The sequence below is a fragment of the Falco peregrinus genome, chromosome 10 (genome assembly GCF_023634155.1).
Source record: "Falco peregrinus isolate bFalPer1 chromosome 10, bFalPer1.pri, whole genome shotgun sequence".
NCBI classification, from domain to species: Eukaryota; Metazoa; Chordata; class Aves; order Falconiformes; family Falconidae; genus Falco; species Falco peregrinus.
This window is the reverse complement of record NC_073730.1, coordinates 23,235,334-23,259,360: the sequence shown is the minus strand read 5'-3', so window position 1 is coordinate 23,259,360 and position 24,027 is coordinate 23,235,334. Positions and strand designations below refer to the sequence as shown.

The window sequence follows — 24,027 nt, the reverse complement described above, 5'->3', positions numbered from 1 at the left end:
CCCTTCTGCTTTGGGGTCCATCCTAGTGTCAAACACCGTATGAGCCTGTCATGCTCACAAACTTCTAGCTGATATGAGTCAAATACAGCAGAATCCAGGGGAAAAAAATTACATGCAACAATCAGCTACTTAATAGCTGCTTCAACATGAAAAGTACAACTGATTGGTGCTCTCAACCAGCCATGATACTTCTTAAGAAAGAGAAATGAGAAAAGAGAGGCTCATGAAAACAGCTAAGAGAATTTACTTAATGCTCATTTTTTCCAAAACAGTTCCCACATCTCAGTATTATGCTGCAGGCTCCAGCTGGCGCGGGCCTAGTGTGAAGATGGGAGCGCACAGACACTGGATCCTGCTGAATCCTCCCAGCACAGCACAGGCACAGTCTGCCTGTAGCGCAGTGGACAGCCCTGCTTAACATTTCAGCTGGACTTGTAACAAAAAGCCCATGGCAGACAGATATGACTGTATACCTTGGCACTGCTGGCAGGACATACATGAACACACAGGTAACTGCAAGGGAAGCACATTATTCCTCTAAACATTTCCCAAGTTGCAGTGTAATGCTGTAGCTGGTGAACACTCAGCTCCTTTCTGGTCTAGACAGCAGTATGCAAAGGGATGGCAAAGCCCTCCACTTGGCATCCTGAAGCAAAAAGGAGCTCTGCCCCTTCCTCAGATATGTGCAGCAGACCCTTTGAACTAGCTGGAATTTGTCCCTTACCTCCACAACGTAGAGATCTGCTCTCCCTTTCCTGGCATATATAATCCTACCTTGTGGGCAGATGTTCTGATTTCATCCCATAAATCAGTGTAGGTACGCTGCAGGAAGGGGAGGCCACAGGCACAGGCAGATAACAATTCAAACAGAAGTGATAACACGTGCAAAGGACACTTCTCAAATTTACTCCCTCTTTAATACTAGTGGGGGGTTTATTTACAAGCCCCCTGCAGCTCAAGAAGGTACTGCATGTAAGCAGAGGAAAACATAATCTTGCCATTGCTGCTGTCATGGCTGCAGAGGAACTTTCCCCAGCTTTACATGTTTTCAAGCTAGTCATCTAGCCCAGAGAGTGGCAAGAAGGGCAAAGCAGCCCTTGTGCAGGTCAGCCCTTCCCCTCCACGTGTGCGTCCCCTCGGCAAGTTGTCCTCAGGGGAGGACAGAAATGGAGGGGATCAGGCTGGGAGAGGTGCAGTGCAGGATGGCAGTGTTCGCCAAACACCCAGCACGTGCCTGCGTTTGTGAGCAAAGGCAGCAGTGGTGGCAGGTGTCCACGGTACCTATTCAGGGGCTCCGTCAGAGATAAGGGTAAGGGTGGGAATGTGACCCAGCACCGCTGGGAAGTTTGTAGCTCAGAACTGCAGGGCACAGTCACAAAGAGCTCCATGTAGGGAGGGGAGCTGGGACTGCTCCAGGGCAGTGGGACATTAGCAGAGTTTCTGGTGGCAGAGATGCTAAATGGCACAGCTAATGCCAGCACAGTCCAGCAGCGTGCAGGGGGAGACTAGATGGGGAAAGCAGGAATGAAACCCCAAATGCCTGTTTGTCGGCAGCAGAGGATGGCACAGAAAGCAAAGCTCTGAATGCAGATGGAAGTGATGCTGTGGACTGAAATACCTCAGCCAACCTGCATGGAGGGCAATCCTCGCGGAGCGGGAGAACAAAGCAAACAGCAACAGTCTGGGCGGGTAGACACGACTCCCATTCACTCCCAAGACCGTAACCATGGTGGGAGCACGGCAGGCTGCTGCGCGTTCGGCTGCAAGGCCCTCTCCCTGTACAAGCCATGCTTCAACTGCTCCAGGCGAGTTCCCACCGCTCTGGGGCTGGCAGGGAGAGCTGGCAGGCTCCCAGGGCTGGCGCGGAGCCTGCACAGGCAGTACCGGTGCGGGGGAGGCTCGGCTCAGCTTTCAAGCCCTCTCCGCCGGGGGTCCTGGCCAGCCACGCTCTGCCCCCACCGCCCGGTATGCTGGTATGCTCTCACGCTCACCTCGTACTCCTGAGAGAACTTCAGCCCGTCGTTGGCCTTCAGCCTGTCGATGTTGTCGGCAAGGTCTGTCACAGGGATGGGGGGGTGGTCGCGCATGCCTGCAAGCAAGACAAGGAGGAAAAAAGGGAGAGGAGAAGGGTTATGGCTCTGCAGGGTTGAGGAAGGCTCCACAATGGCACGTTCACATCAAACCCGAAAGGTAGGTGCAAGGCAGACATGTGTGACTATGTGTGAAGTGCTGGGCAGGATGGATGGGAAGTCAGCGAGACCACACGGCATGCTGCACGCACTCTCAGAGCACATGGTTCAGTGAAACAAAACAGAAAGGTGAGGTGCAGAATGTGCATGACCGGGTGGAGCATGCTCGAACAGTACAGCCACCGGGCACACAGAGCAGGCCACGCAGCGGGCAGGGGCTCGGGCAAGCCCCTGGCAGGAACGGGCCGAGGACATGCTGTCAGTGCGCTTCCCAGGCTCCCACACGGGCTGGAGTTGAAGGCGCCGATTCTCTGGTGCTCTCGCTGCCAAGGGCTGAGGCTCATCCTCCTGCTTACCCCTAACAATGGCATCAGCCAAAAAGGAACTCGCCCAGACCTGCACCAGGGGAAACCTCTGTGGTGTACGTGCACAGCTATTTGGGTAGCCAGGTGCTGCCCAGCCCCTGGGGAGCTAGAGGAAGATGGGAAGGGCCCCATGGAGGAACGGCTGCTCGCCTGGTTGGAGATTGCACAACTTTCAGAGAGCTGTGGAGCAGCTCTGCCCGCATCTGCGTAACTCGGTGCTTTTCAGTGGGGTTCCAAAGGCAGAGTGAGCTCCAGGGCCCAAAATGCAGCTCCACTGGGCTGGCTCGTGCAAGGCACCATGTGCAGCGATGTGCCCTACAGCAGCTTCTGGGAGGCTGCTGCAAGCTGGGGTGCAGCTCAAGCCACGGCAGAAGCCTTGCCCTGTCTAAAGCAGGGCTGCACAGTATGGCTCATCCTGGGCACAGCCCAAGCCCTGCTCAGGGGAGAGGCCTGGAGGAGGGGATCCCACGGGTCCTGCACAGGGGGACAGGTGGTGTGGGGGTGTACATGTGGGATCGGGAGGAGCCCTACTGGGGCCCCAGGGTTCAGGGCTCAACCACTGCAAACCACTGCAACCTCCTTCTCTGAAGCGGAGATGGTGAACTGGCAGGAACGTGGCTGTAAAACAACTCATCCAAAGCTTGGCTCATCCAAATCCCAAGGCTTGTGACTCCACTGGCTGCTCTGTGGGTTTCCCAGAAACCCCATGTGGGTAATAATGATTATTAATAGGCTGAGGCTGTTGATTCACACCCAGGGAGACAGGCTGGAGCATGGCCAGGAACTTCTCAATCACTCAGGAGCCTGAATGCTGCCACAGATGGCAGTGATGGGCCGCTGAGGTGATGGAGCAGCCCCCAGGCTGGGTATGTGCATTTCACACAGTGGCGACAAGTCACTAGGTGGTAAAATGGAAGTGTTACACCACAGCCACTGCACCAACACAGGGCTCCTCACACCTCTGCCCAAAACTATCTGACATTGCTGCATATAGGCAAGACCCAATCCAACACACACTTGTCTTTCTATCACTTGATAGTGCAAAGCTATCCATGGATGGCCTGAGAGCACACGGACAGACAAAGAAGGAAAGGTTCCTCTTCTGCCTTGCGCTGAAGTCCTCCTGCAAACGGTCCTGTTTGCCACTTCACCCATCAGGATCCCTGAGATGGTTGAGCAGACTCACAAAGATGATGGTCGGTTTTCTGCACAATTTGCTTATTGCTGCCAGAGCACCAGAGGCTGCAGCTCAGGAGCAGCCTTTGCAGTGCAGAGCTCTTACTGACGAGCAACTGAAGGAGTACAGTGGTGGACCAAGGCAGAAGTATGCGGCTGGAAGAAGAAAGAGCCTGGAACACGGCCACAGTACGTGCTTATCCCATTGTGGCTATGTATGAAGTATGGCAGAGCCGTGGACCACAGCAGAGCTGCAGGCACACATCCCTGCTGAGAAATACAATGGGGTCTCTCCAAACTTCAGCGTTCCTGGCCACAGGAGTGTTGCAGCAACAAAGTAGCTGCAAGAGCAGATGGGGAGTAAGAGGTGGTTGGTGCCCCATTATGGTGAACCTAGAACAACTGCCACCGACGGTGCAGGGCAAGACAGAGGGGATTTGTACACACTACCAGGACCTCACATGCTCTTCCAGTGACTGGCAAGGGAACAGCGAGTTCCCCACCAGGCTAGAAGGGCTCAGAGGTCTCACAATGCCTGCAGGGCCACAGACTGCAAGCCCTTGGCTCTGCTCCTGTGGGAAACATCTGTCCTATGTATTTCTCCCATTCCTGCATGCAGACGCAGACGCCTTGTACATCAAGCAGCAGGGAAGCCACGCTTTTATGGTGGTTTGAGAGTGAACTGGAAGCTCACAGAACAAGAGGTAAAGGGGCAGCTACACTCATAGTCCTGGTACTACTCCATCCAACCCGCTGGAGCAGTAAGTCCCTCTGCTCTGTGCCTGGGACTCTGGCACCAAGACTGCCAAGGAGACTGACTGCACAGCAGTTCAGAGATAGCATCCTTTGGCATCCATTCTGCCTAACTCTATGGCACAGGTGACCCAGCCCAGGGAAGCCAGATTGCCTGAGGTAGGAGGAGAGTGTGTTCAACTACTGGGCTTCAAAGCACCCTCCAGTTTGTCCATTAGGGGTTTTTAGCTGGCCACCCCCTCCAGAACGGCCAGGGTCTGTCTCCACACAGGGCCAGCTGCAGGCCTGGTGCCATGGCAGAGCCTGGCATGCCACTGCAAGGGGGCAGGAGGCCTGGGAGCAGGTGAAGGTCTGCTGCAGGAGCCTCCTGGCAGCCCAGCACCCAGGGCCTTCCCTTCTGCACTGTGCCGTGGTGAGCTGCTGTAGTGTTGCGCAAACAGTACCCAAGCTTGGCCCCACATGTCATGTCAGAGTGAAATCACTGCTGTTCTACAGTCTGCTGTGAGTGAGGGTGACCTTCATGACACTGAAACAAAAACTACAGAGACGAGAGAGAAAGGGAAAGAAAAAGCAAAAGGTGTTGAAAGATAAATACAGGAGTTAAAACTAACTTGAGATATTCGGGCAACTGGGGACACTGGCACCTGCAAAGAAAAGAAATGGGGCAAGAACAGAAATCCCATTAGCCTTTAGTCATCATCGCAGAAGTTCAGAAACGGCAAGACAAAGAGATGAAGATGCAAGGTAAGCACCATGTGCCACAGCACCGGGAGCCTCCCTCCCGCACAGGACCGCCTGCCTGGCCCTGGGGGCTGCTCTGTGGCTGGCTGTTACACACTGGGCCCTGGCCAGCACCACCCCTTGATGCTGACAAACACGTGGAGCTGGAGGTACCTGCAGGGGAGAGAGCGCACAGGTCTTCATCTGACATGGACAGCTACAGGTCACACTGCACACCACTGTCCATGGCCCTGTGCCCAAGGGGAGCCAGCAAGGGGGCAGGTGGGTGGCAGGTACAGGGGAGACCTGTGCTGCTCGGTGGCCAGGAGGACTGCGCTCAGCCCCAGCAATCTCTACTCAGTGCCCCTGAGCCTCCAGCTCGCTTGCAGCTCATCAGCAGCACAACTCAGCCTCCTTTCACGGTGTACTGGGACACTGCCTGGCCCTGTATCCTCTCAGCAACTTGGCACAATGGTACGTTAGTACAGGGACACCGACAGTGGGGGAAGTAACCCTTGTCTGAAGTAAAAACCATGAATATGAGAAAGCTTAATATTTAATAACAGTAGCCCAATTAATTATGCATTAAACAAGTTTTCCCTGCTCAGCACACTCCAGCAGGGAGACCAGCTACCAAAGTGTGCAGGGCTGGTGGCCAGCACCTCTCATCAGTGCATCCACGCAGCACTGCCTTGACCTTGAGCAGGTGACAGAGGCAACAGCATGGGCCCACTGGGCTTGGTGGTTTTCATGCCTCCTCATTAATGAGAACAAGCTCGTCAGGAGCTGGAACAGTCACTTCTATCTGCACAACACCTGCTTCCACCCTGCAGAGCCTCACAAGTGATGCAGGGGGGAGGAGGGGAGGAGGGCACACTGCTGTCACTTGGCAGGGGAGTGTCAGCTAGCAGCACCCCAGGGCACTGCTGCTGCCTTGAGTGAACTGGACACTTTGGGTTGTTTTTGTCTCTCCAGAGAGCTCTGCAAACTTACTGAATGAGCCATCGTCTCTGGCTTATCCTTAGGCACAGGCAGGAAAAGGAAAATTTCCCAGGCTGCTCTTTCTGATGGCAGCTCTTGACCCTTCCAACAGCTCTAGCAAGGGATGCCCTTGTTGCAAACCCTGACCTTGCTGTAGATGGGAGTAGGCACAAGACTGACCTGTCACACTCCTCCATGCAATGTAAACCATGAGCATACAGCAAAGATGGCTCTTGTGTTCCTGCGCAGCGGAGGCATGTCACAGAGGCCTGTCTGCACGCACAGGTGTCCTGGAGCAGCCCTGTTCAGCACCTTGCTGCTTCTTAAGAAGCCACATGCTGTTGCTGACTGTGTGTGAACCCCTCCCCTAGTGTTGTTCCCAGTGATCTGCCTGTTGAGATCTTCTGCCAGTGCAGGTGGCTCCCTGGCTCCCCACACATTTTCCTCCTCTGCTGCAATACCATACTGGTGTGTGCTGTGGCCAATTAACATGCCAGGTCTGCTGGCAACTGCCAGGCTGTGGCTGCATCCTACCCATGAGATCTGCCACTGATACTGCCTGGGAGATTCACTAACTATGGATCTCTGACAGCTGTTCTGGCACAGAGGGAGATGTGCTGGTGAAGCCCACCCCAGGTCTGAGCCAGACCGCTGTGAGCAGCAACGGGAAAGGCTCCTCTTACCCTCCCTCCCAGACAGACACAGCAGGTTTACATCAGGAAATGGTCCCTTCAAAACTCTCCTGTTAGACGAAAGCTTTTAGATGAATGAGCAGCAGGAGGAAAAGGAAAGTAGGTTACAGACCAGGAGGAGCTGCAAGTTATAAGAGAGCTGTATGTGCCTCATTTATTGCTGGACGGCTCCCTCCATCTCAAAAGCCCAAGTGCTCCGCCACTTCATCTAGGACTTGGACTCTCTGAAAGGCTCTGAACGAGTCAGGGTGAGCCTGTCTCTGATTGGTACAATGACACGTACTGTGCTTTCGGTGCCATCAGAAATGTACAGGCACAAAGCAGCAGCACGAGACCTTTCTGCAGTGTGAAGTACAGTTGCTTGTATGGGCTGGCGAACTAGCTACACTCCGAGGCACTACAGGCCAGTACAGGCATGACAAGATGCTCTGCAGTGAACAGTTGCATGCAGAAAGCAACAGCTTTTACTGAACTTATCCTCTGTGCTGAGACCACTGTGACCAGCAGCACCCTTCACTGGGCCACAGCACTGGCTGGGGAGCAATGTAGGCTGCAGGTAGCTCTTCACCTTTTGGTGAGCAGAGCAGGAGGGTCAGCACACCAAAGATCCCAGGAGGAAGCTGCTGGGATACCCTCAGCAGTACAAGGGCCCTCTGTACCTCCTGATCCCCCCAGATGCAGCCCCTGTGGCCGGCACTGCACCAGTGGTGCTCAGTGCTGAATCCCAGGCTGGACCAAGCCAGCACAGCACCCGGGAGCAACGAAGGTGCAGGCACTGATGAGCTCTCCCAGCTCTCCCTGGAGGCTCCTCCCAGCTCTGGGCAACGGCAGTGAGCTTCACATAACGTCTGACACACAACCACACAACAGGCTGTCCCCATCCAGGTTCCCCAGCCTTGTGTGCCTGCAGTGACAGGGCCAGGGAGAAGGATTTGCAAACCAGAGGCTGGACACTTGGATATCCTCAGTCTAAGCTCCCCCCTGTGCCACTGTGACTGAGAAGGGGCAGAGCTGCTGCCGGGGGCGGACTGCAACTCCTCCTCTGGCACGGGAACCTGGCGAAGGGGAACTGGAGGGTTGCAAGGGGGTTAGCTGCTCCTTACCTGGAGTCTGGTAGTTGAGCCGCCTCATCTCAACTGGGTCAGAGGAGTGGGCCAAAAGCGAGTCCTTCAGGCCAATGGAGTGCTCATCCTTGGAAGACGGGGAGTGTGCCCTTTTCCTATGGACAGAGACAAGCAGGTGAGCTCTGGCAGAGACCAGCATGAACCACCCTGGGAAGGAGTCTGGGGGTCCCAGCGTCCCAGATACTCAGCTCCATCCCAGGCTCACTGGGGCCCTGGGCAAGTCACATCCCCCTCCTGTGCCTCCTGTTTCCCATCTATGAAACAGGAAGGATCATATGCAAGCAATGACAGAGGTTTGATTAGTGAGGCACTTTGAAATGTGATATTCTGCATAACATTTATTAGAGAAAAAGCAGATATATGCAAGATGTTGTTTCCTCTTACTCTCTCTAGGAACTATTTCCTGCAGTGGAAGGATATAATAAAATTATTTTTCAAGTATTAGAAATATTTAAATATAGAATACTGTAATATAATAGTGTAAAGGCTCTTCAGGGTGTGTTTTATTGGGCCATTAATACATGTCTTGAATGGTTGAAGGCACCCAAGGCGTGTATTAATGGAACAATAAAATACACTGTTGTCTCTTCATGCTATATTTATGCCTAGAACAATGCCACCACCTCAGGCTCTTGCTGGAATGCACAGGCAAAGCAGGGACAGATCCAATCAAGAAGTGGACAAGTGAATATTAAGGAAAATCTAACAGCGCAAGAAGGGTTTCTAGGGATTCTTTTAAGTCCCACTTCTTGCTCTGTATTACAAGTATAGTGGATATACCCATGCAGTAGAGAGGGGTGTTGAGCAGGACAGCACTACTCTCTTCTGAGTCTGTGGTGACCCTGACACTTTGCCAGCGTGCTGAGTACGCAGCAATACACTGAGATGTTGTCTTTTGGCTACAGCCCCAAAATGGATTTTGCCTGATGGTGAATCCCTCTCCTGACCTGATGTTTTCTAGAAGAGAGGAAGCTGCATCGCTGCTAATCTGCATGAATGCCAGCTTATTTACCATCCCATGAATCGCAGCAGTCAGTCTCTGTTTTCTACCCCCTTGTGAGGCATTTCAAGGCACCCTGAAGAGCTGCCAGGTTCTGCACAGAGGCAGCTGCATCTCTGGATGGCGGTGACCCTGAGCCACACAGGATCAGAAATGCTCTGCACACGCCCAGGGCACTATCACTTCCATGGGGAGCTGGGCATGCTGGGCTGGCACTAGTGAGAAGCAATTAGGGAAAATTTAATGCATAAATCATGAGTGAAACCTGCATTCCCTCTGAGGCCCAGACTGTGAGCAAGCTCCATCTGCAGCCCATGGCTGCATCAAACATTGAAGTTGTTCAATGGGGAGGACCAGCTTGTGAGTCTTACGCTACTCTGAGTCATCTCAACATCTCAGAAGCCTTCTAGCTGCCTGGACAGAGACAAAAGAGCTGTAGAACTGAGTGCACTGACAGAAAGAAAGGAAAATACATGGCAAACAAATAAAGCAGCGTTTCTCCTATCAGGAGCACAGCAGGATGTGCCATGTGCTACTGTGTACCAGTCCCTGAGCCCCTGAGCGAAGTGGCCCAGCTTTTCTGGGGAATGGGCAGAACACATAATTAATGTTTGTCTCTCTCATTAGCCTAGTCAGGGCAACTGCTAAACAAACCTCCAGATCCCGAGCTATCCACTGCTACTCAGTTTCAGTTCATTCCCGTTGTGGATGTGACACTGTGAATATGCTGCACAGTTATCGCGGGGAGAAAATGCCTCCAAAGAGAAGCTGGACAGCAAGTAGTACCCGTGGGTAACACAGCATCACCCTGAGCACACAGGTGGTGCGGGAAGGCGATATGCTGCTGCTGCATGGGCTAGGACGCAGCAGGGACATGAATGTCAGGTCTGAGCACAGTGGGCTGGTGCTGCTTCCTGGTGCTCCACCCACACCAGACTCTGGGACAAAGCAAAGCTCAGCCAAGCTGGGCACAGCATCTATGGGGCCCAGGTACAGAAATTCCCTCTGGGGCCATTTTCTGTCCTTAAAGACCCGTTAACACTTTGTTTCTTAAAATTGCCTGGTATTCCCTCAAAGCTTTCTTGTTACAGACTGCAAGAATGCACCTGCATTCTTGATGAAACAGCTCTCAGTCTGAAGTGACTGAGAAAACAAAGAAACCCCTATAACTGCTAGTGTTGTCGGATTTTTGATTTTTAATTTAATTGCAAAAACAATCCCAGAAGTCTTTATGTTGGAACTGTCTCCCTCAGAGCTGTGAGAGGCTGACAATTGCTAGGAGGTTGGTACCTTTGAGGAAACAAAGTCTTTGTAAACCCCTTGGGCTGGCATGCTCCATGCTCCCAAAACCAAAGATACCCCTTAGTAGCTTCAGGCTTGATTTTTAAAAAGGGAAATAGACTTGAGATTTTAGCAAAACAAGAAGATAAAATGGATTCATACCTTTCTTGCTTACTAGATCCAGGGAAGAGCAGAAACGGAAGAACAGAATGAGATGATCACTGACACAGAAAGGCACTGACTGCACAGCAGAGCTCCATTTAATCAGACAACAAAGCCTGCTCCCTTCCCCGAGCTACAGATACATGTGTAAATAGAGAGTCCAGGAGGAGCAGAACCTCAGAACTGAGCTGATAGAGAATGACCTACTGTAATTGAACAGGCTACCCAAACACATGCAAATGCAACCTGCGGCTCCTCGGGAAGACTAACAAGCATCTCACACTACAGTTACAGCTCTAGGAGGACTGCTCTGCTACGCAAAAGCAGGTGGCTGCTTCAGCAGGGAGTACAGTGCGTGGATGGTCCTGATCTGGTAGCCAGGACTGAGAGGCCTTATGAAGAAAGCTCCTCCTCTGCTTTGAGCCTGTCACATCCATGATCTGTTCTCACCACCAAGACCATGTTCCTCACTCGAAATTCACAGTAGTGAGGGCACCTGCCAGAGACCAAGCAGGCAATTCCCACAGAAACTCAGTATTAGAAAAGTCCCTAAGGCTGCAAATCCACACTGTGAGACCAGAGAGTGGCCAGACTGGCTTAGGGACAAAGCCGCTCTCCTCTGCTTACACATTTCCAGAATCTACAGCAGTTCTGTGTCCTGGGGCTCATGTTAAATCACTCCTGCATACCCAGCCCTTCTACCCTCTTTATAAAGCAGCCAGGTAGAGACCTTCCTCCTCCCCAGGAAAACCAAGGACCGTCTATCACAGCACCCCATATATGAAGGCTACAAGGAGGGTCTTGAAGGTGCCACCACCTGTAGTGCTCATGCCATAACTGCTATGTCCTGGATTGGATCTCACCTTTTGAAAAGGAGTATAGCAATGACAATGATGATGATTAATATCACGGCCAGGACAGGTCCCATCACCCACAGCATCTCTGGTTCATCCTGCTGTTTTGCTGAAGCCACTTCCATCACGATCTCATCCGAGTAGGGGCTGGCTGCGTATCTCTTCTGAACAGCATTGGCAGGAGAGGGAGAGAAAAGCAAGTGTCCATTATGCTAAAGCATCAGCTACATCCCTGAAATGCAGAGGTTTCCCCTTGCCTCTGGCTAGCAGGGAACGGTCATGCTTCTCAAACTCCAGCAGCACCCCACCAGATCCTCCCTCCCTCGACATCAGCGGAGGTCACACTGTGGGAAATCTCTTCTTGGTGTGAAACATTCTCCATGCCAGCAACTTCCTGGCTGGCAGACCTGGCCTCGAGGTGCCAAACTGGAGCAGCCCAGCTAAGCGCCACTTGCCAGCCCTGGATTCTCTCGGAGCCAAATCACAAGCTTTTGAATCCCAACCAATTGCACAGTGGGGCTGGCTGATGAGTCCTAAGTGGTTTATAATACCTGCTGTGTTGATACCAACACATCTCTCCTGGACAGGACTATATTAGGAAACCCCCTGCTTGGCTAGGTGGTTTTCTTAAAGGAACGAAATGACACGAACATTTTCTGCCTGATGTCTCAGCCCTCATAAACAGACCTTGGAAAGGGGCTCATGCTTACAGGTTTCTTTCCAGAGACTTCTGCAATCTGGCAGCCCAGAGATTTATAACCCAAAGGGACAGCTTTCTAGCCCCACCAGCAAGACAGGATTAGCAGTGACCCAAACTGTTCCTGCAGAAAAATGACACTGCACCTGGCTTGTTCTTCTGCTGTTGCTAAGGCTTATGAAGCTGTGTTGTCCCTTCACAGCTCAGCTTCGCGGGGTCAGAAGGGTTAAATGCTGCAAAAAGAAATCCCTTCCCCCTGTTAGAAAGGGCTAGAGGTGTATCAGTTCAGTGCCTGTGGCTTTTGAGCAGCACCTGCTGCCCAGCATTAGGGAGCCAGAAATGCTCTGCTCCTGCCACAGAAAATGTCAGTCACTGAAGAGGTGCCTGTGGATCTATAAATCTCCTGCTTTAAGGCTGAAGTTTAAACATGCACTTCATTGTCTGTGTGCATGTGAGGAGAAGAAAGGGAAAAATCAAGCGTGCTGGTGTCATACAAACGCACATCTTGATCTCCCCTCACAGGTGCCCTTGATCCCAGCCAGCCTGGCTTCAAACATGCGTGGAGTACAGAAAATGCTCTTATCTGTGACATCCTTCTGGCAGCACGCACAGGTGTGGTGGTATCCTAGCTGCTCTCCTCAGATTTATCAGTGGTCAGAGATGCCACTGGCTGGAGGGGGAGCATGGAGGGTGGTTGCTGCTTTGACCATGAAATCTTTCAGCCCTACACGACCCTGTTTCAATGACTCTGAAGTAGCTGCTGGCTCCCAGTTCAGCTCTGTTCCTAAAAAACAAGTCTGCATGGGATCACTGCAACCCATCGGTCTGTTCCTTCACCCCCTCATCCAGTTCAAATAGCAGGGCAGGGAGCCTGCAACAGCTCTGTCTGGGCATGGCACAGACAAGAAGATGCTACACTGGCGATGAGAGGACGGAGTAGAAGGCCTGGGGCCCCCCTTTGTGTGGGCAAATGGCTGCTCTGTGAGGAAGGCACAAAGGCTTTGCCTGTGACTACTCAGAAAGGCCAAAATGCATTAGGTGGCGGGGGAAGGAGCATGCTGATCTGTGCAGCAAGGTAACATGTGTGTTCATCTCCAAAGCTTTGTGCAAGGGGCAAAAATTCGTATTTCTGCAGACACACTTTGGAGATGCCTCCTTCCGGGAGAAGGCAGAAGCAGAAGAGATCAGAAGGACTGTTATCTCAGTGGCATTTCCAAAGGCAGACTGCAAGGTGCAGGTGCCCCTGCTCTCAGAGATGGCATTTCAACCACACTCCCTTTTGCCTTTGAAGAATGGCAATGTTATGCTCGCCTGCTGACACGAGAGACAGAGCAGGCAATTTAAGAGGAGCTGTGGGGGAGATAGTGCACAGCCTTGGATGGAATGCCTCATGCTTCAAATGAAAATGGATGCAACACAGCGGGGGATGCAGAAAGGTGGTCTCTAGGAGCAGGGTGTAATAACTCTGCTGGCCTGGTGGTTCACTGGAGAGCTGTGGCAGATCTACGCTAGGGAGGAGATGATGATGATGATAGTCTAGGATCAACTAGTTAAGGTCATCTCTTCTTGACAGGGATTACCAGGACAGCACATCCTGAGGCCTCTGCCTCACCTTGCTGTTAATCTGTGCCTCTCCTTTCCTCACCAGTGTGCACGTCTTGTACGGGAACATGTGAGCTGGATGAGTAATGAAGAACTTGACCAGCCCTAATGAGCCATTACAAGCAAATGAGGCTGAGGAAGGGAGCCGCAGCTTGGAAGCCGACCAAAGTATTCTGTGCATCTCTATTATTTCCATTATTTACACACTGGCCACTGCTACTGCCGCCGCCACCACCACTCCTGCCCTCCGCGTTTACAGCTGGACACTGATGCGCAGGTCTTGCCGTGCTGCTCCTGGCTTATTGCATCAGCTACTCCCTTCCCCCTCACGTGGCCAGGCCCTGTGTGCTCGGCACGCTGCCGACACAGGCATAGCCCATTTGCCTCTAGCAAGGAGAGGCAAAGGAGCAAGAATCCCTACGCAGCAGGCAAGTGTGCAGCTTCGCCCTGCTGAGAACCCACTGCGATGGGAAGCACGTTTGCTTCAGATGTCATCTGAAAGCGAGGTTCTGGCCACAGAAGGGCCTGTGAAGGCAGGTTTGCAAGGGGATCATCCTGTTCACCACAGAGCCTCAGCAGCCACGGTGCAGGGTAGGATTTCACAGGGTGGTTTTCCAGTCACTTACTTGAACCGAAGCAGAATGAGAACCGAGCCCATCCCAACCGTGTGTCAAGCTCTGCTCTGCACACAGCCCAGCAAGCCACAACCAAGCTTACGTAGAACGCGTGTGTTGACACTGCCCTCCATGCTCATCTGTTTTGTCAAATACATGTGCCATTTCTCTCCAAAATCACCATCTATCATGCCAGCCACCTCAGCTTGTTGAGACCCGTATGCAGCCTCACTCTCCTCTCTTCAGAGAAAACTCTGCCATCCCGGCTTGCCCTGCCTGCACTAAGCCCACCCCAGCTCTGCTAGGAAAGGCTGTGTCCCCCCAGCAGAGTCCTTACCGTGTCTCCATCCTCCAGTGAGGCCAGCACGAAGCAACGATAGCTCAAGTCTTGAGACAGGGGCTTGTTGTAGAAACCTTTGTAGTTCTTCTCGTCCCCCAGGGTGAAAGTCTCGGGCAGCACGTCCACTTGAGCAGCAATGTAGGGCTTGAGTCTGTCTGCTTGGCGTCGCTGGCGCCTGCTCTGACTCCCTTGGCTTATGGCCTCCAGCAGCTGGGGACAAACAAGGTGCATCACTATTGCTTCGCCCAGTGTGACACCGCCTTACACTGTTACCTTACTGGTTGTAGGGCTCAGCAGGGTGGAATAGAAGGGAGGAGAAGATACTGGGTTTGATTTGGACATGGTGGTACTAAGAAACCAGAGGGATGCATTATCCGTTTAGGCATTGCTGGGGCACCTGTCTGCAGACCCTCACTGCAAGCTCCACCAGGTTCTCCGTTTTGGGAGAGCCCTGAGCTCTGGGATGCTGACACGGTGAATGTTGGGGCTGAGACAGCCTGACTGCCCCATCACCCTGAGTTAATGTATCCCAACAAGCTGCAAGGGAATTAGACCACATTCTGTAGTCCAAATATTGGTCTGGAAAGCAGCTCATGCTCTCTTATGGACACTGCATGTGAATTACAGCTGATACTGATATATAGGGAAAAAGTGACATTTGCTGCGTCTGTCCGTTCTGTCAGTGCCTCGGTATTTCACCTGCTGCGGGGTTGCAGGCAGAGCTTTGTGTAAATCACACAGAATGATAACAGATTTCATGGGATGTTCAGAGTAAAAATGGCAAATTTCATAGTCAGCCACAAATTCATGAAAAAGGATATAAACACACAAAAATTCAATTATACTGCTAAGAAACACTCTCAGATGTTTAAAGACGTTTTTCTAATGAATAAAAACGAATATCAGCCTTGGAACAGAAATTCTAATTTAAAATGAAGAAGGATGCATGAAATACATTTCACACACGAGTGTATCGGTGCAGCACTGTCAGGGCAAACAGGGAATGTCAGCGGGGCTGGGGACAGTGATGTGCACACAAAGCCACACCGCTGAGCTGAGCTCATTCCCTCTGAAGGGAAAAAGCTGGGTAAGGCACCCCCTTCTCTTTCCTCTCAACAGTCCATCCCTGTCCTCTTATGAATATGCATGTTGGAGCAATTTAGAAAAACTATACCTTGTACCTTGTCTTGCAGTATCACCTCTGCCCCGCCCCCCAAAAAAGAGGAAAAAAAAAAAAAAAAAAAAAAAAAAAAAGGGGGGACCAAAGAAAGGGATGGAGAAATCTCAGTTTCACAAATGTCCTTATAACTGCAGGGGGAACGGCAGAAAAACAGTCTTTAGATTGTGGAGTTTGCTCCCTACACACATCTCTTGTATCTTGGCTGAAATTACAGCTGAGCTCTTTGGGGCAGAAAGCAAGCTGTTATGTGCAAGGGCATGAAACCACAGGACTCCAGTATGACTGAGGTTGCTGGATGCTACTGCCACTTATACATGTAACTCACACCAAAAGACTGCATCAAAAGAACGCTAGGCTCGCAAAGTTCAGATCCTGAAAAATTAGAAAATTAATACTGCCTGTGCAAAATTAATTCAGCTATCTTATGTATGTGCACTGTGCTACTATCCTTGACTGCATGGTCACATACTATCTCTTCTGTAACTCCCCTGCTTTGTTCAATACACAGGACAGACAGCGCTTAATCAAAGAGCAGCTATTCCATATTTTGTTTTCTTCTTTGCATTATGCAGCCTGAGGCCTTGTTTATTGCTTACTATTCAAATCCAGCTCTGAAGACAAAATTAATAATTTCCTCGTGGGCTTTTCTATGGTGCTGATCACTATAATATTACAAGTGCTTCAAAAACATTAACGATTTTATCTTCCAAACACCCGTATGAGGTGAGATGAAAGTGATTATCCTAATTTTACAGATGGAGAACAGAGACACAGGGACATTAACGTAAAAAATGTCCACTAATTTTGAATGTCAAATTGAAAAGACATTGGCTTGTTTTGTCTTTTAAAGCAAACTTAGCATTTTTTTATAGCACTAACTGTATCCAGTAGAGCTCCTATTGACTTTCTCTGCAGCTGGGGATGCTTACACTTTGCAAATGAGGCTCCGAGATCTCAAACTGAGCACTCTGAGAAAACAAAACATGGAAGACAATGGCTGCTAATGAAAATTTTAGTTTAAGTCATTTGCCTGGGGCTGGGTGAAACAGAGATAGAAACCATTTCTCTTGATAGCTTTCAACCACCTAAAGCCCAAAACCCAACCATACTTTCTCATCCTAGTCTTCTATTTCTTGTGACATCTTCCAGCTTCTGCAATGAAGTGATGCAGATCTACAGATGATGGTTCTCCATCACACAATTGTGCTCCATGTGCAGAACAGATCCACTGATACACGCCATGAGCTGGGACCCCATGGAAAAGATTGCACAATCACGTAATTGAAGATTGATGATAAGCAAGGGCTGATTTGCAGCTTCTAACGCTTTGTAATTTCTGAGCACTTCAAGCTTGCAACTTTGTTCTCTTAATGGACCCTTCTGTGTGTGATTTCTTGGAATTTTTCCTTAGTGCTTTGGGTGTGGTGGTGTATATGGGGAAGAAAGAGCCCACAAATCCCTTTGTGGGACTCTCCTGACACCTGCACACATACTGTGCTACTGGTCTTGGAGGACTCCTGCACAGAAGAAGTTGCATCTTGGGGTGAATGGGCTGGTGAATACTGAAAGCCTTTAACAAAGCAAGTGTGAAGGGAACTCTGGAGGTTTTGTTGGATACTAGAGTGAACTCTTTATCTAAACTGAAGGCTCAGGTCATATCCAGAGAGTGGACAGCCTCCTGACAGGACAGCTTAATAAACTGAGAACAGTATCTTTCTCTTCTAGCTTGTTTTCAAATTAGCATCAAATTGCTTCAGCTGAAAAAGGCTGCAAAAAGCATACAACCTGAGACAGGATCTGTCCTGGTCAGAGCTGTGAGACACTCAAGCGTGGTCTCCTAATAAGGCACATTCTGGGAGGTGGCTTCTCCCTTGCTTGACTCCAGCCTCCTTCCTATATGCTGTCACCAGCCAAGAAAGGCTGAGTGGCCACCACATGTCCCACAGCCTCCCATCTCTGACATACCTATGCTGCTGCACCCATGCTGTTGCCAGGAGGCCTGGGCAAAGCACACCGGGCCACCCAAGAGCCACTTCCATCACATCAGCTGCTACAGATGCCTACCTGGTCCAGCTCCATCTCATCAGGTGTCCGCCATCGAGCAGTTGGGCTGCTGGTGCTCTGATCTGCTGGCACAACCACGATGTAGTACCACCTGTGAAGGAAGGAAAATGTAAGCACTGGACCCCAAGTCATCTCTGGCAGGTCACCAAGTAACATGTGCCATATGCCTCTCAAGGATGACCTGCTCCTTTCCCTGCCCTCTAAGCAGCAAAAGGCTTCAGTAAGGAAAAGGCTGGCTTTCCAGCTGCACCAGAGCAGAGAACACTCCCATTAGCACTCATTAGGTTAATGAAGATCTACAGACTGTGCTCCAGAGGGTGGTGGAGGAGCTGTGAGAAGGACATTTATATAATCGGATTGTAGCAAGAACCCTGGGGGAATTGTGCTTCAGTGCAAGGATACCACAGTAACAAATAGGACTTCTACAAACTCGCTTTTTTAATCTCCTTGAGGCTTTAGGCATTATTTATTTAAAGGATATTATACAGTGTCAGAGAAAGTCCCTCCTGAGCCTCAACTGTGTTTTTGCTGGTAGCATCTGGAGTATACCCATCAGAGTGAGGGCAAACTGTCAAAGAATTGTCTTAATTTTATTGTACATAAATATTTGCTCAGAAAGAGCCAGCAGCGTGATCCCATGTTACGAGTAAGTGCCTCACTCTGTACTGTAGCCTGCTTCGAAGTTCACTCCCAGGTTACCAATCCACAAGCTGGCAGTGGTCTGCCCTACCTCTTTCCCCATCTTTAGGCCCCCACCCTGCCTCCTCCACCCAGGCATGGCACCTACCTAACCGGCACAGAGGTCTGGACTTTGGGAAGGGTGAGTGTGAATTTTCCTTCCTGTATGTACTTGTTTGTGGCGATGGGTTTGCTTTGCAAGACGTCAGGAGCGGTGCGGATCGAGACAAGGTGCTGGAGCCCCCCAGCACTGCTGCCACGGTTCATTAGCACAAAAGAATAGTCCGTGTCTGGCTGGAGGTCACTTATGAGTTTCTTCATCGAGTGGCCATCCACCTCCACACTCTGGCTATTGTACAGAATCTGAAACAGGAAAAGGACATACTCATGCAGCCGACAGCTGCTGATGAAAACTCACCCTCAAAATAGCAGCATTAGAGGTGACAATTTGGCTCTGGGCCCTCCCTCAGGTGGTTCAGCTACTGTGTGCTTCATAAACAGCCATAAATCTTTAGTTAAAGAGCAACCCCCAGCAGAAAGTTGAGCTGTGCTCCCTGTGCCTCGCAGTGATGGGGCAGAGGAAGGGTCATCTCAGCAAAGCCCGGTGGCTTGTGCTAGCTGTGAGGCTGCTGGTGACACATGCACTGCTTTTTAGTGCCGGTTCGAGGGAGGAATCCAGATGGCTGTGCTTTGCCCTCATGCGGAGATGAATGGGTCTTTGTTTCTAGTCTCACGAGGCTACAGTGCACAATATGCTTTTGGTGTAAAATCCTGCCTGCTTTAAATTGGTGTCACTCCTGTGTCTACCAGCTGATGCCTGATCAAATGGTTTATGCAGAGCAACCCCATCCCAGCAAGGTGACCTGGGGGGGAGTTACATGCTGTACCAACTATCTGACAAATTCCACGAAGGGCTCACAAACTGGTACCCAAAACAGCGGCTTTGCAGGTGTGACACTCTGTTGCCATGACAACAGATGCTGGTGCTGTGGCAGCTATGGGCAGGAGATTCCTGCAGCTTTTCCTTGCTGTGCTTGCAAGGGGCTGCTGGGCAAGGCAGGGCAGGGCAGAGCTGCTGGTGGCCCCGGGCAGCCCCCATGCACAGCTTCCCACCTTGGGCCCACCAGCCCCTCAGCTAATGACATTTTCTCAGTGCCCTCAGTGTTGCAGATATGCAGGACCACCCCCCCCCCCCCCCCCCAAGGCACAGCAGCCATAGGCACTGGTGGATTAGCTGCACCAAACAGCCTGTCTGCCCTGGGAAACTCAATCCTGACGGAACAACTCCTGTACCCGAAACCCTGGGCACTGCCTCTGCAAAGCCAGAAACTCAAGCAGTTCCTGGAGACAGAGACAAATGGGGTGTACAGAACTGGAGAGACCAGAGGTTGTGCCCCAGCTGTGATAAACCAGCCTGTTTCTTTCCACCAGGCGACTGTCCAGCCTGGCAGAGGAGTGCTGGATTCCTGATAGCGGTGCAGAGACACAGCATGCCAAAAACTGGCAATGGCAGAGCTGGAGCATGTTAAACCATGGCAGTTATTATGTGTCACAGACAGAGACCACACAGTAAAACATGCTCTTTCCAACAGCAGCCTTGAGAGGGAAGACAGCTCTGTGGAAGAAAAATTACTTGAGGTAAACCAGATTTTTCACCAGCTGAGTCCACTGTTCAGGCTGATGCAGGCAGCAAGGGAGGGACCAAACCTTCCAAGTCACCTTTTCAGCAGGTGGCAGAAATCTGCAGAAGGCTGCTGGCTTGCTGGGGCAAGGGCAGCTGATCAGCACTCTTCTAATGCTTAGTGCTGGAGCTGGGAGGGGGAGGGAGGCCCTGGAAAGAGATATGAAGGACAACGGAGCACAGGGACCAGGCTAGGCAGCTCTGCTTTTGTGCTATCCAAACAGTGATATCTGCAGCATACTTCAAATCCTCTTCAGGTCACTTTGCATGGAGGTGTGGATGGGAAAAGAGCCCCAGATTTTTTGTGGCTGAGACGAGACTCCCAACAGAGCAGCGGTGAGGAGCCAGCAATGGAGAAGAGATGCAATCAATCACATTTGTTGACATACTACAATCTTCAGGGATGAACTGCAAAAATGAGTACCAAGAACTAAAATAACAGAGGTTTTCAGGGACAAAGCCCCTGCTGGCTGGCCCATGTGCAGGAAAGGCTGTCAGAGGTAGGATGCGAGGAAGGAATTGTTCTCTGCTGTGACTCCTCTTAAGATACTTTCTCCTGGGCTTTAACCCCTTTCTCTGAAGACATGTACATCAGGTGGGTGCTAATGTGAGTGAAAAAGGTGAAATGAAGAAATGCTTCTTATAGGGCTGGAATATCACAGATATTTAATCGGCAGGTTTCACCTTGCTCTGACACAGAAGTAGGCACAACAAAGACAGGAGTGCTAGACTTCAAGTCATCTGAGCAGCTTTGCAGTCTGTGCCAGCACCATCCGTTGCAATGATAATGCAATAGTACAGGTCCAGATATTCCCAATGAGAGCAAGTCCGGGGGTGTCCTGGTGGAGCAGTGGGACCTCTCTTCATGCGCTCCAACACAGACTTGAACAAAACCGAACTTCCAGCTTTAAGAGCTATGCTGGAAGGATGCAAAACCCACAGAGTTCTGCTGCCTCTCAGATGAGATTTCTCATTATGAATTCTTTCCTGGTAAAAGTATCATGAACTGCTTCTGTGTGTGCTCTAGGGAAGACACTCGCCCACTAACTGCCTACACATGAGGCACCTGCTGGGGATGTAGCTGTTCTCCTGGAGCAACAGGATGCAGAAGAGATGGTCAGGCACTTCAGTTTCCTTGCAGGCTCTGCACTGGAACTGGTCAGGACACAGTCTCTGATTCAGTCCTGACACCAGATGATAATTTTTACTGCCATACACAGACATTTGTGTCTAAAGACAGTGAAATTGGCATTTGCAATGCTTTCCTGAAGCATTCTCCACCATCCCCCCTTTTCCCAGTTGCTGTAGCAGTTCCACGTTCCTTTACCTGCCATAACACATTGTCTTCTCAAATGTTATGCGTCATTAGTTAAGGCCTCTACACAAACCTTACAATAATGTAAAGTCTCAGAAACAGTGTGCAGCTGAAGATGCCCGGGAGCTCGAGCAGGAATGCTATTTAGAGGTTGCATCATGGCCCACTGGTAACTACTTAAGTCAGCAGCAAATTTGGCCCAAGGGCTCTGAACTGCCAAACATTGCTGACTAGCCCATGGACTGCTGTAAAATGTCATTTGTGCTGCTCTTACCCACAAGAGAAGATTGGCAAGGCTAGGTGGGTCCAAATGTCACTGCTGAAGGTCTGCTGCTTGATTTCAAGGCAGCAAAGAATGTATTGAACTAAAAGATGAAAAGACACATAGTGTGCAACACTGGAAAAGATAATGACTTGATGGAGAAGCAGACAAGGTTGCCTCTTTTGCGGGCAGGAGTAATTACTACATTCCATGGGACACACTGTGAGAAAGCACTGCCCAGCATTCTCAGGGTTATTTCTGAACCAGTACCATCATAATTTTCAAAAGGTGCTGTTCCTTCTCCCTATTTGTTGAATACCTTGTGATGCTGCCTTTAACTGATATATCCTCTGTCCTGCCCTTAAGTTGAAAAATTCGTCTCGGGAAAGTGCAGTTTCCCCAAGGAGAAGATTGTATATATCTTGCACTTTCCATGAAAGCTCCAGAACAGTTTTCTGCAAGCTCACCGGAACAGAAAAGGAATAGTGCCTCTGTTCCGCCACAACTGCTGGGCAACATTTTACACGGAATTTATCTCCTGGACCAGAAGAAGCTGTGAAAATTCCCCAAAGAGAAGTCAAACCTTCATTATTGATTTGGTAGCAATGAAAATTCCTAAGGTCTCAGTTCATCCCCTATAAAAACAAAAAAGCATCAGTCCTGCCTGTGCCTTACTATTCATTGTCAGAACAATATCTACTTTAATTAAATCTGTTAACGTAGAATATGACACCCTTTGGGACATAGATTTAGCATGAGACTGTTTATCAAGTGTAGATAATACTAATTGTTCCCATGGAGATTTATCTGCTATGCTAGTTACAGTATTAGGCTCTGGCCTCAGCATCTCATGTGCCTGAATTAGAGGAGAGAGGTGCCTTGTTTATAAAAATACGAAGTCCTGAAGGTTAAGGATTTCTTTTGAGTGGCACAATCAACGACCTGGAGCTGACCCTCTTAGCTCCCGGCCTTGACTCATGTGTGCCTGCAAGTCTAGGAACATTAATAGAAAGAAGACACTATTAGAGAACTATCCTTTTAACACTCTCATTTGCATGACTGCTCTTCAGTTAGCAAGTGGCTAATGCCATCTGCTTCTGTGTCATCTGAGGTTTAACCCGCAGCAGGGGCAGACCCTGAGTCACCGTCTGTGTAAACAATCACAGCTACAAGGCATCAGCATTATGTCCTTGGCTCCTGGCTACCTCCAGCCACTCCACCATCCTTATGTGGCAGTAATGCTCCAAAGGTCACACTGTCCCTTTCTAGCACTGTGCTGTCAGAGAGAGACGTGGGCTTTGTGCCACAAGAATAAGGCAAGATGAAGCAGACTGGTTCTCCAGCAGAGTGCAAAGTAACAGGGCTCTGTGAAGTTCCTTGCGGCCAGATATCAGAACACTGATCCTAATGCACCCTACATCTGGGAAAGCTTTGAATACCAGAAGGTCTTCACAAAAGCCGTGTCTGCTTCAGCTAAACGCTGCATGTTAACAAGTGCCTGCTATTGATCATGGTAATTCAGCTTCAGGATTTAAACAAGGAGAGTGTAACAAGGAAGGGGAGGTGCTCACACAGTGTCTGATGTAGAGGCAGTTCAGGACCTTCCCCTCATTCTGCTGGCTGTGGGTCTCCACAGCTCATGCAGGCCTTGCATTTGCTCTTGAGGCACAGCACGGCAGGATGCCTGTGCAAGAAGGAAGGGAAGTCACACTGCTCCCACCCCTGGCCACCTCTGCAGAGGCAGCAGATAGCTGCTGAAACTGGGTGGAAGATTATCCTTGGCAATGTGACATGTTGGTCTTGTTTCTTAAAGGAGACAAGCTGCACTGAGATCTGTAGAAATTTCCACCGCACTCAAGTCTTTTACCCACTCTGTGATCTGCACTGGGGGACAGATAAGAGCAGGAAGACATCAGTGTTGTCTGCAGCCTGGTGGATGACACTACATCCAGAACTGTGATGCAGAAAAAGAGAGCAGCAGCCATTCCTGCAGAGCTCCCTCTGCACTGACACATCTTGTGCTGCTCACACCTGTAACACCTTCTGGAAGGGTGATGATGCTTCTCTCCTTCACTCCCTGAGATTATGCATCTCCCTTGATGCTCTGCAGTAGCTCATAAAGGCAATACAGATGTTTGAGACAGGACACATTGCAAAAGGAGTCATCCTTAGTTTGATTCACTGGCTGGTTTTCAGACCACTTTTTCCTGGTGGTCTGTTGCAATTAAGTCGCATTTATGACTTTTCATACTTCAACCAAGTCAGGCATCAGGACAAGCTTGTGTAACCACTGTCTC

At 50.4% G+C, this 24,027-nt stretch overlaps 1 protein-coding gene across 7 annotated transcripts in view; it reads right to left on the bottom strand.

Annotated features, from left to right (window-relative positions):
• The window catches only part of PTPRF (protein tyrosine phosphatase receptor type F), a 392,426-nt gene that overhangs the window by 25,257 nt on the left and 343,142 nt on the right, over positions 1-24,027 (bottom strand). For all 7 annotated transcript variants that reach the window (XM_055815291.1, XM_055815290.1, XM_055815294.1 and 4 more), the window contains 6 exons: positions 18,582-18,835; positions 17,795-17,885; positions 14,548-14,760; positions 11,307-11,461; positions 7,980-8,095; positions 1,992-2,089 (listed from right to left, as the gene is read on the bottom strand). In XM_055815291.1, the coding sequence (XP_055671266.1) occupies positions 1,992-2,089; positions 7,980-8,095; positions 11,307-11,461; positions 14,548-14,760; positions 17,795-17,885; positions 18,582-18,835 (927 nt within the window). The remainder of the gene's footprint in view (positions 1-1,991; positions 2,090-7,979; positions 8,096-11,306; positions 11,462-14,547; positions 14,761-17,794; positions 17,886-18,581; positions 18,836-24,027) is intronic.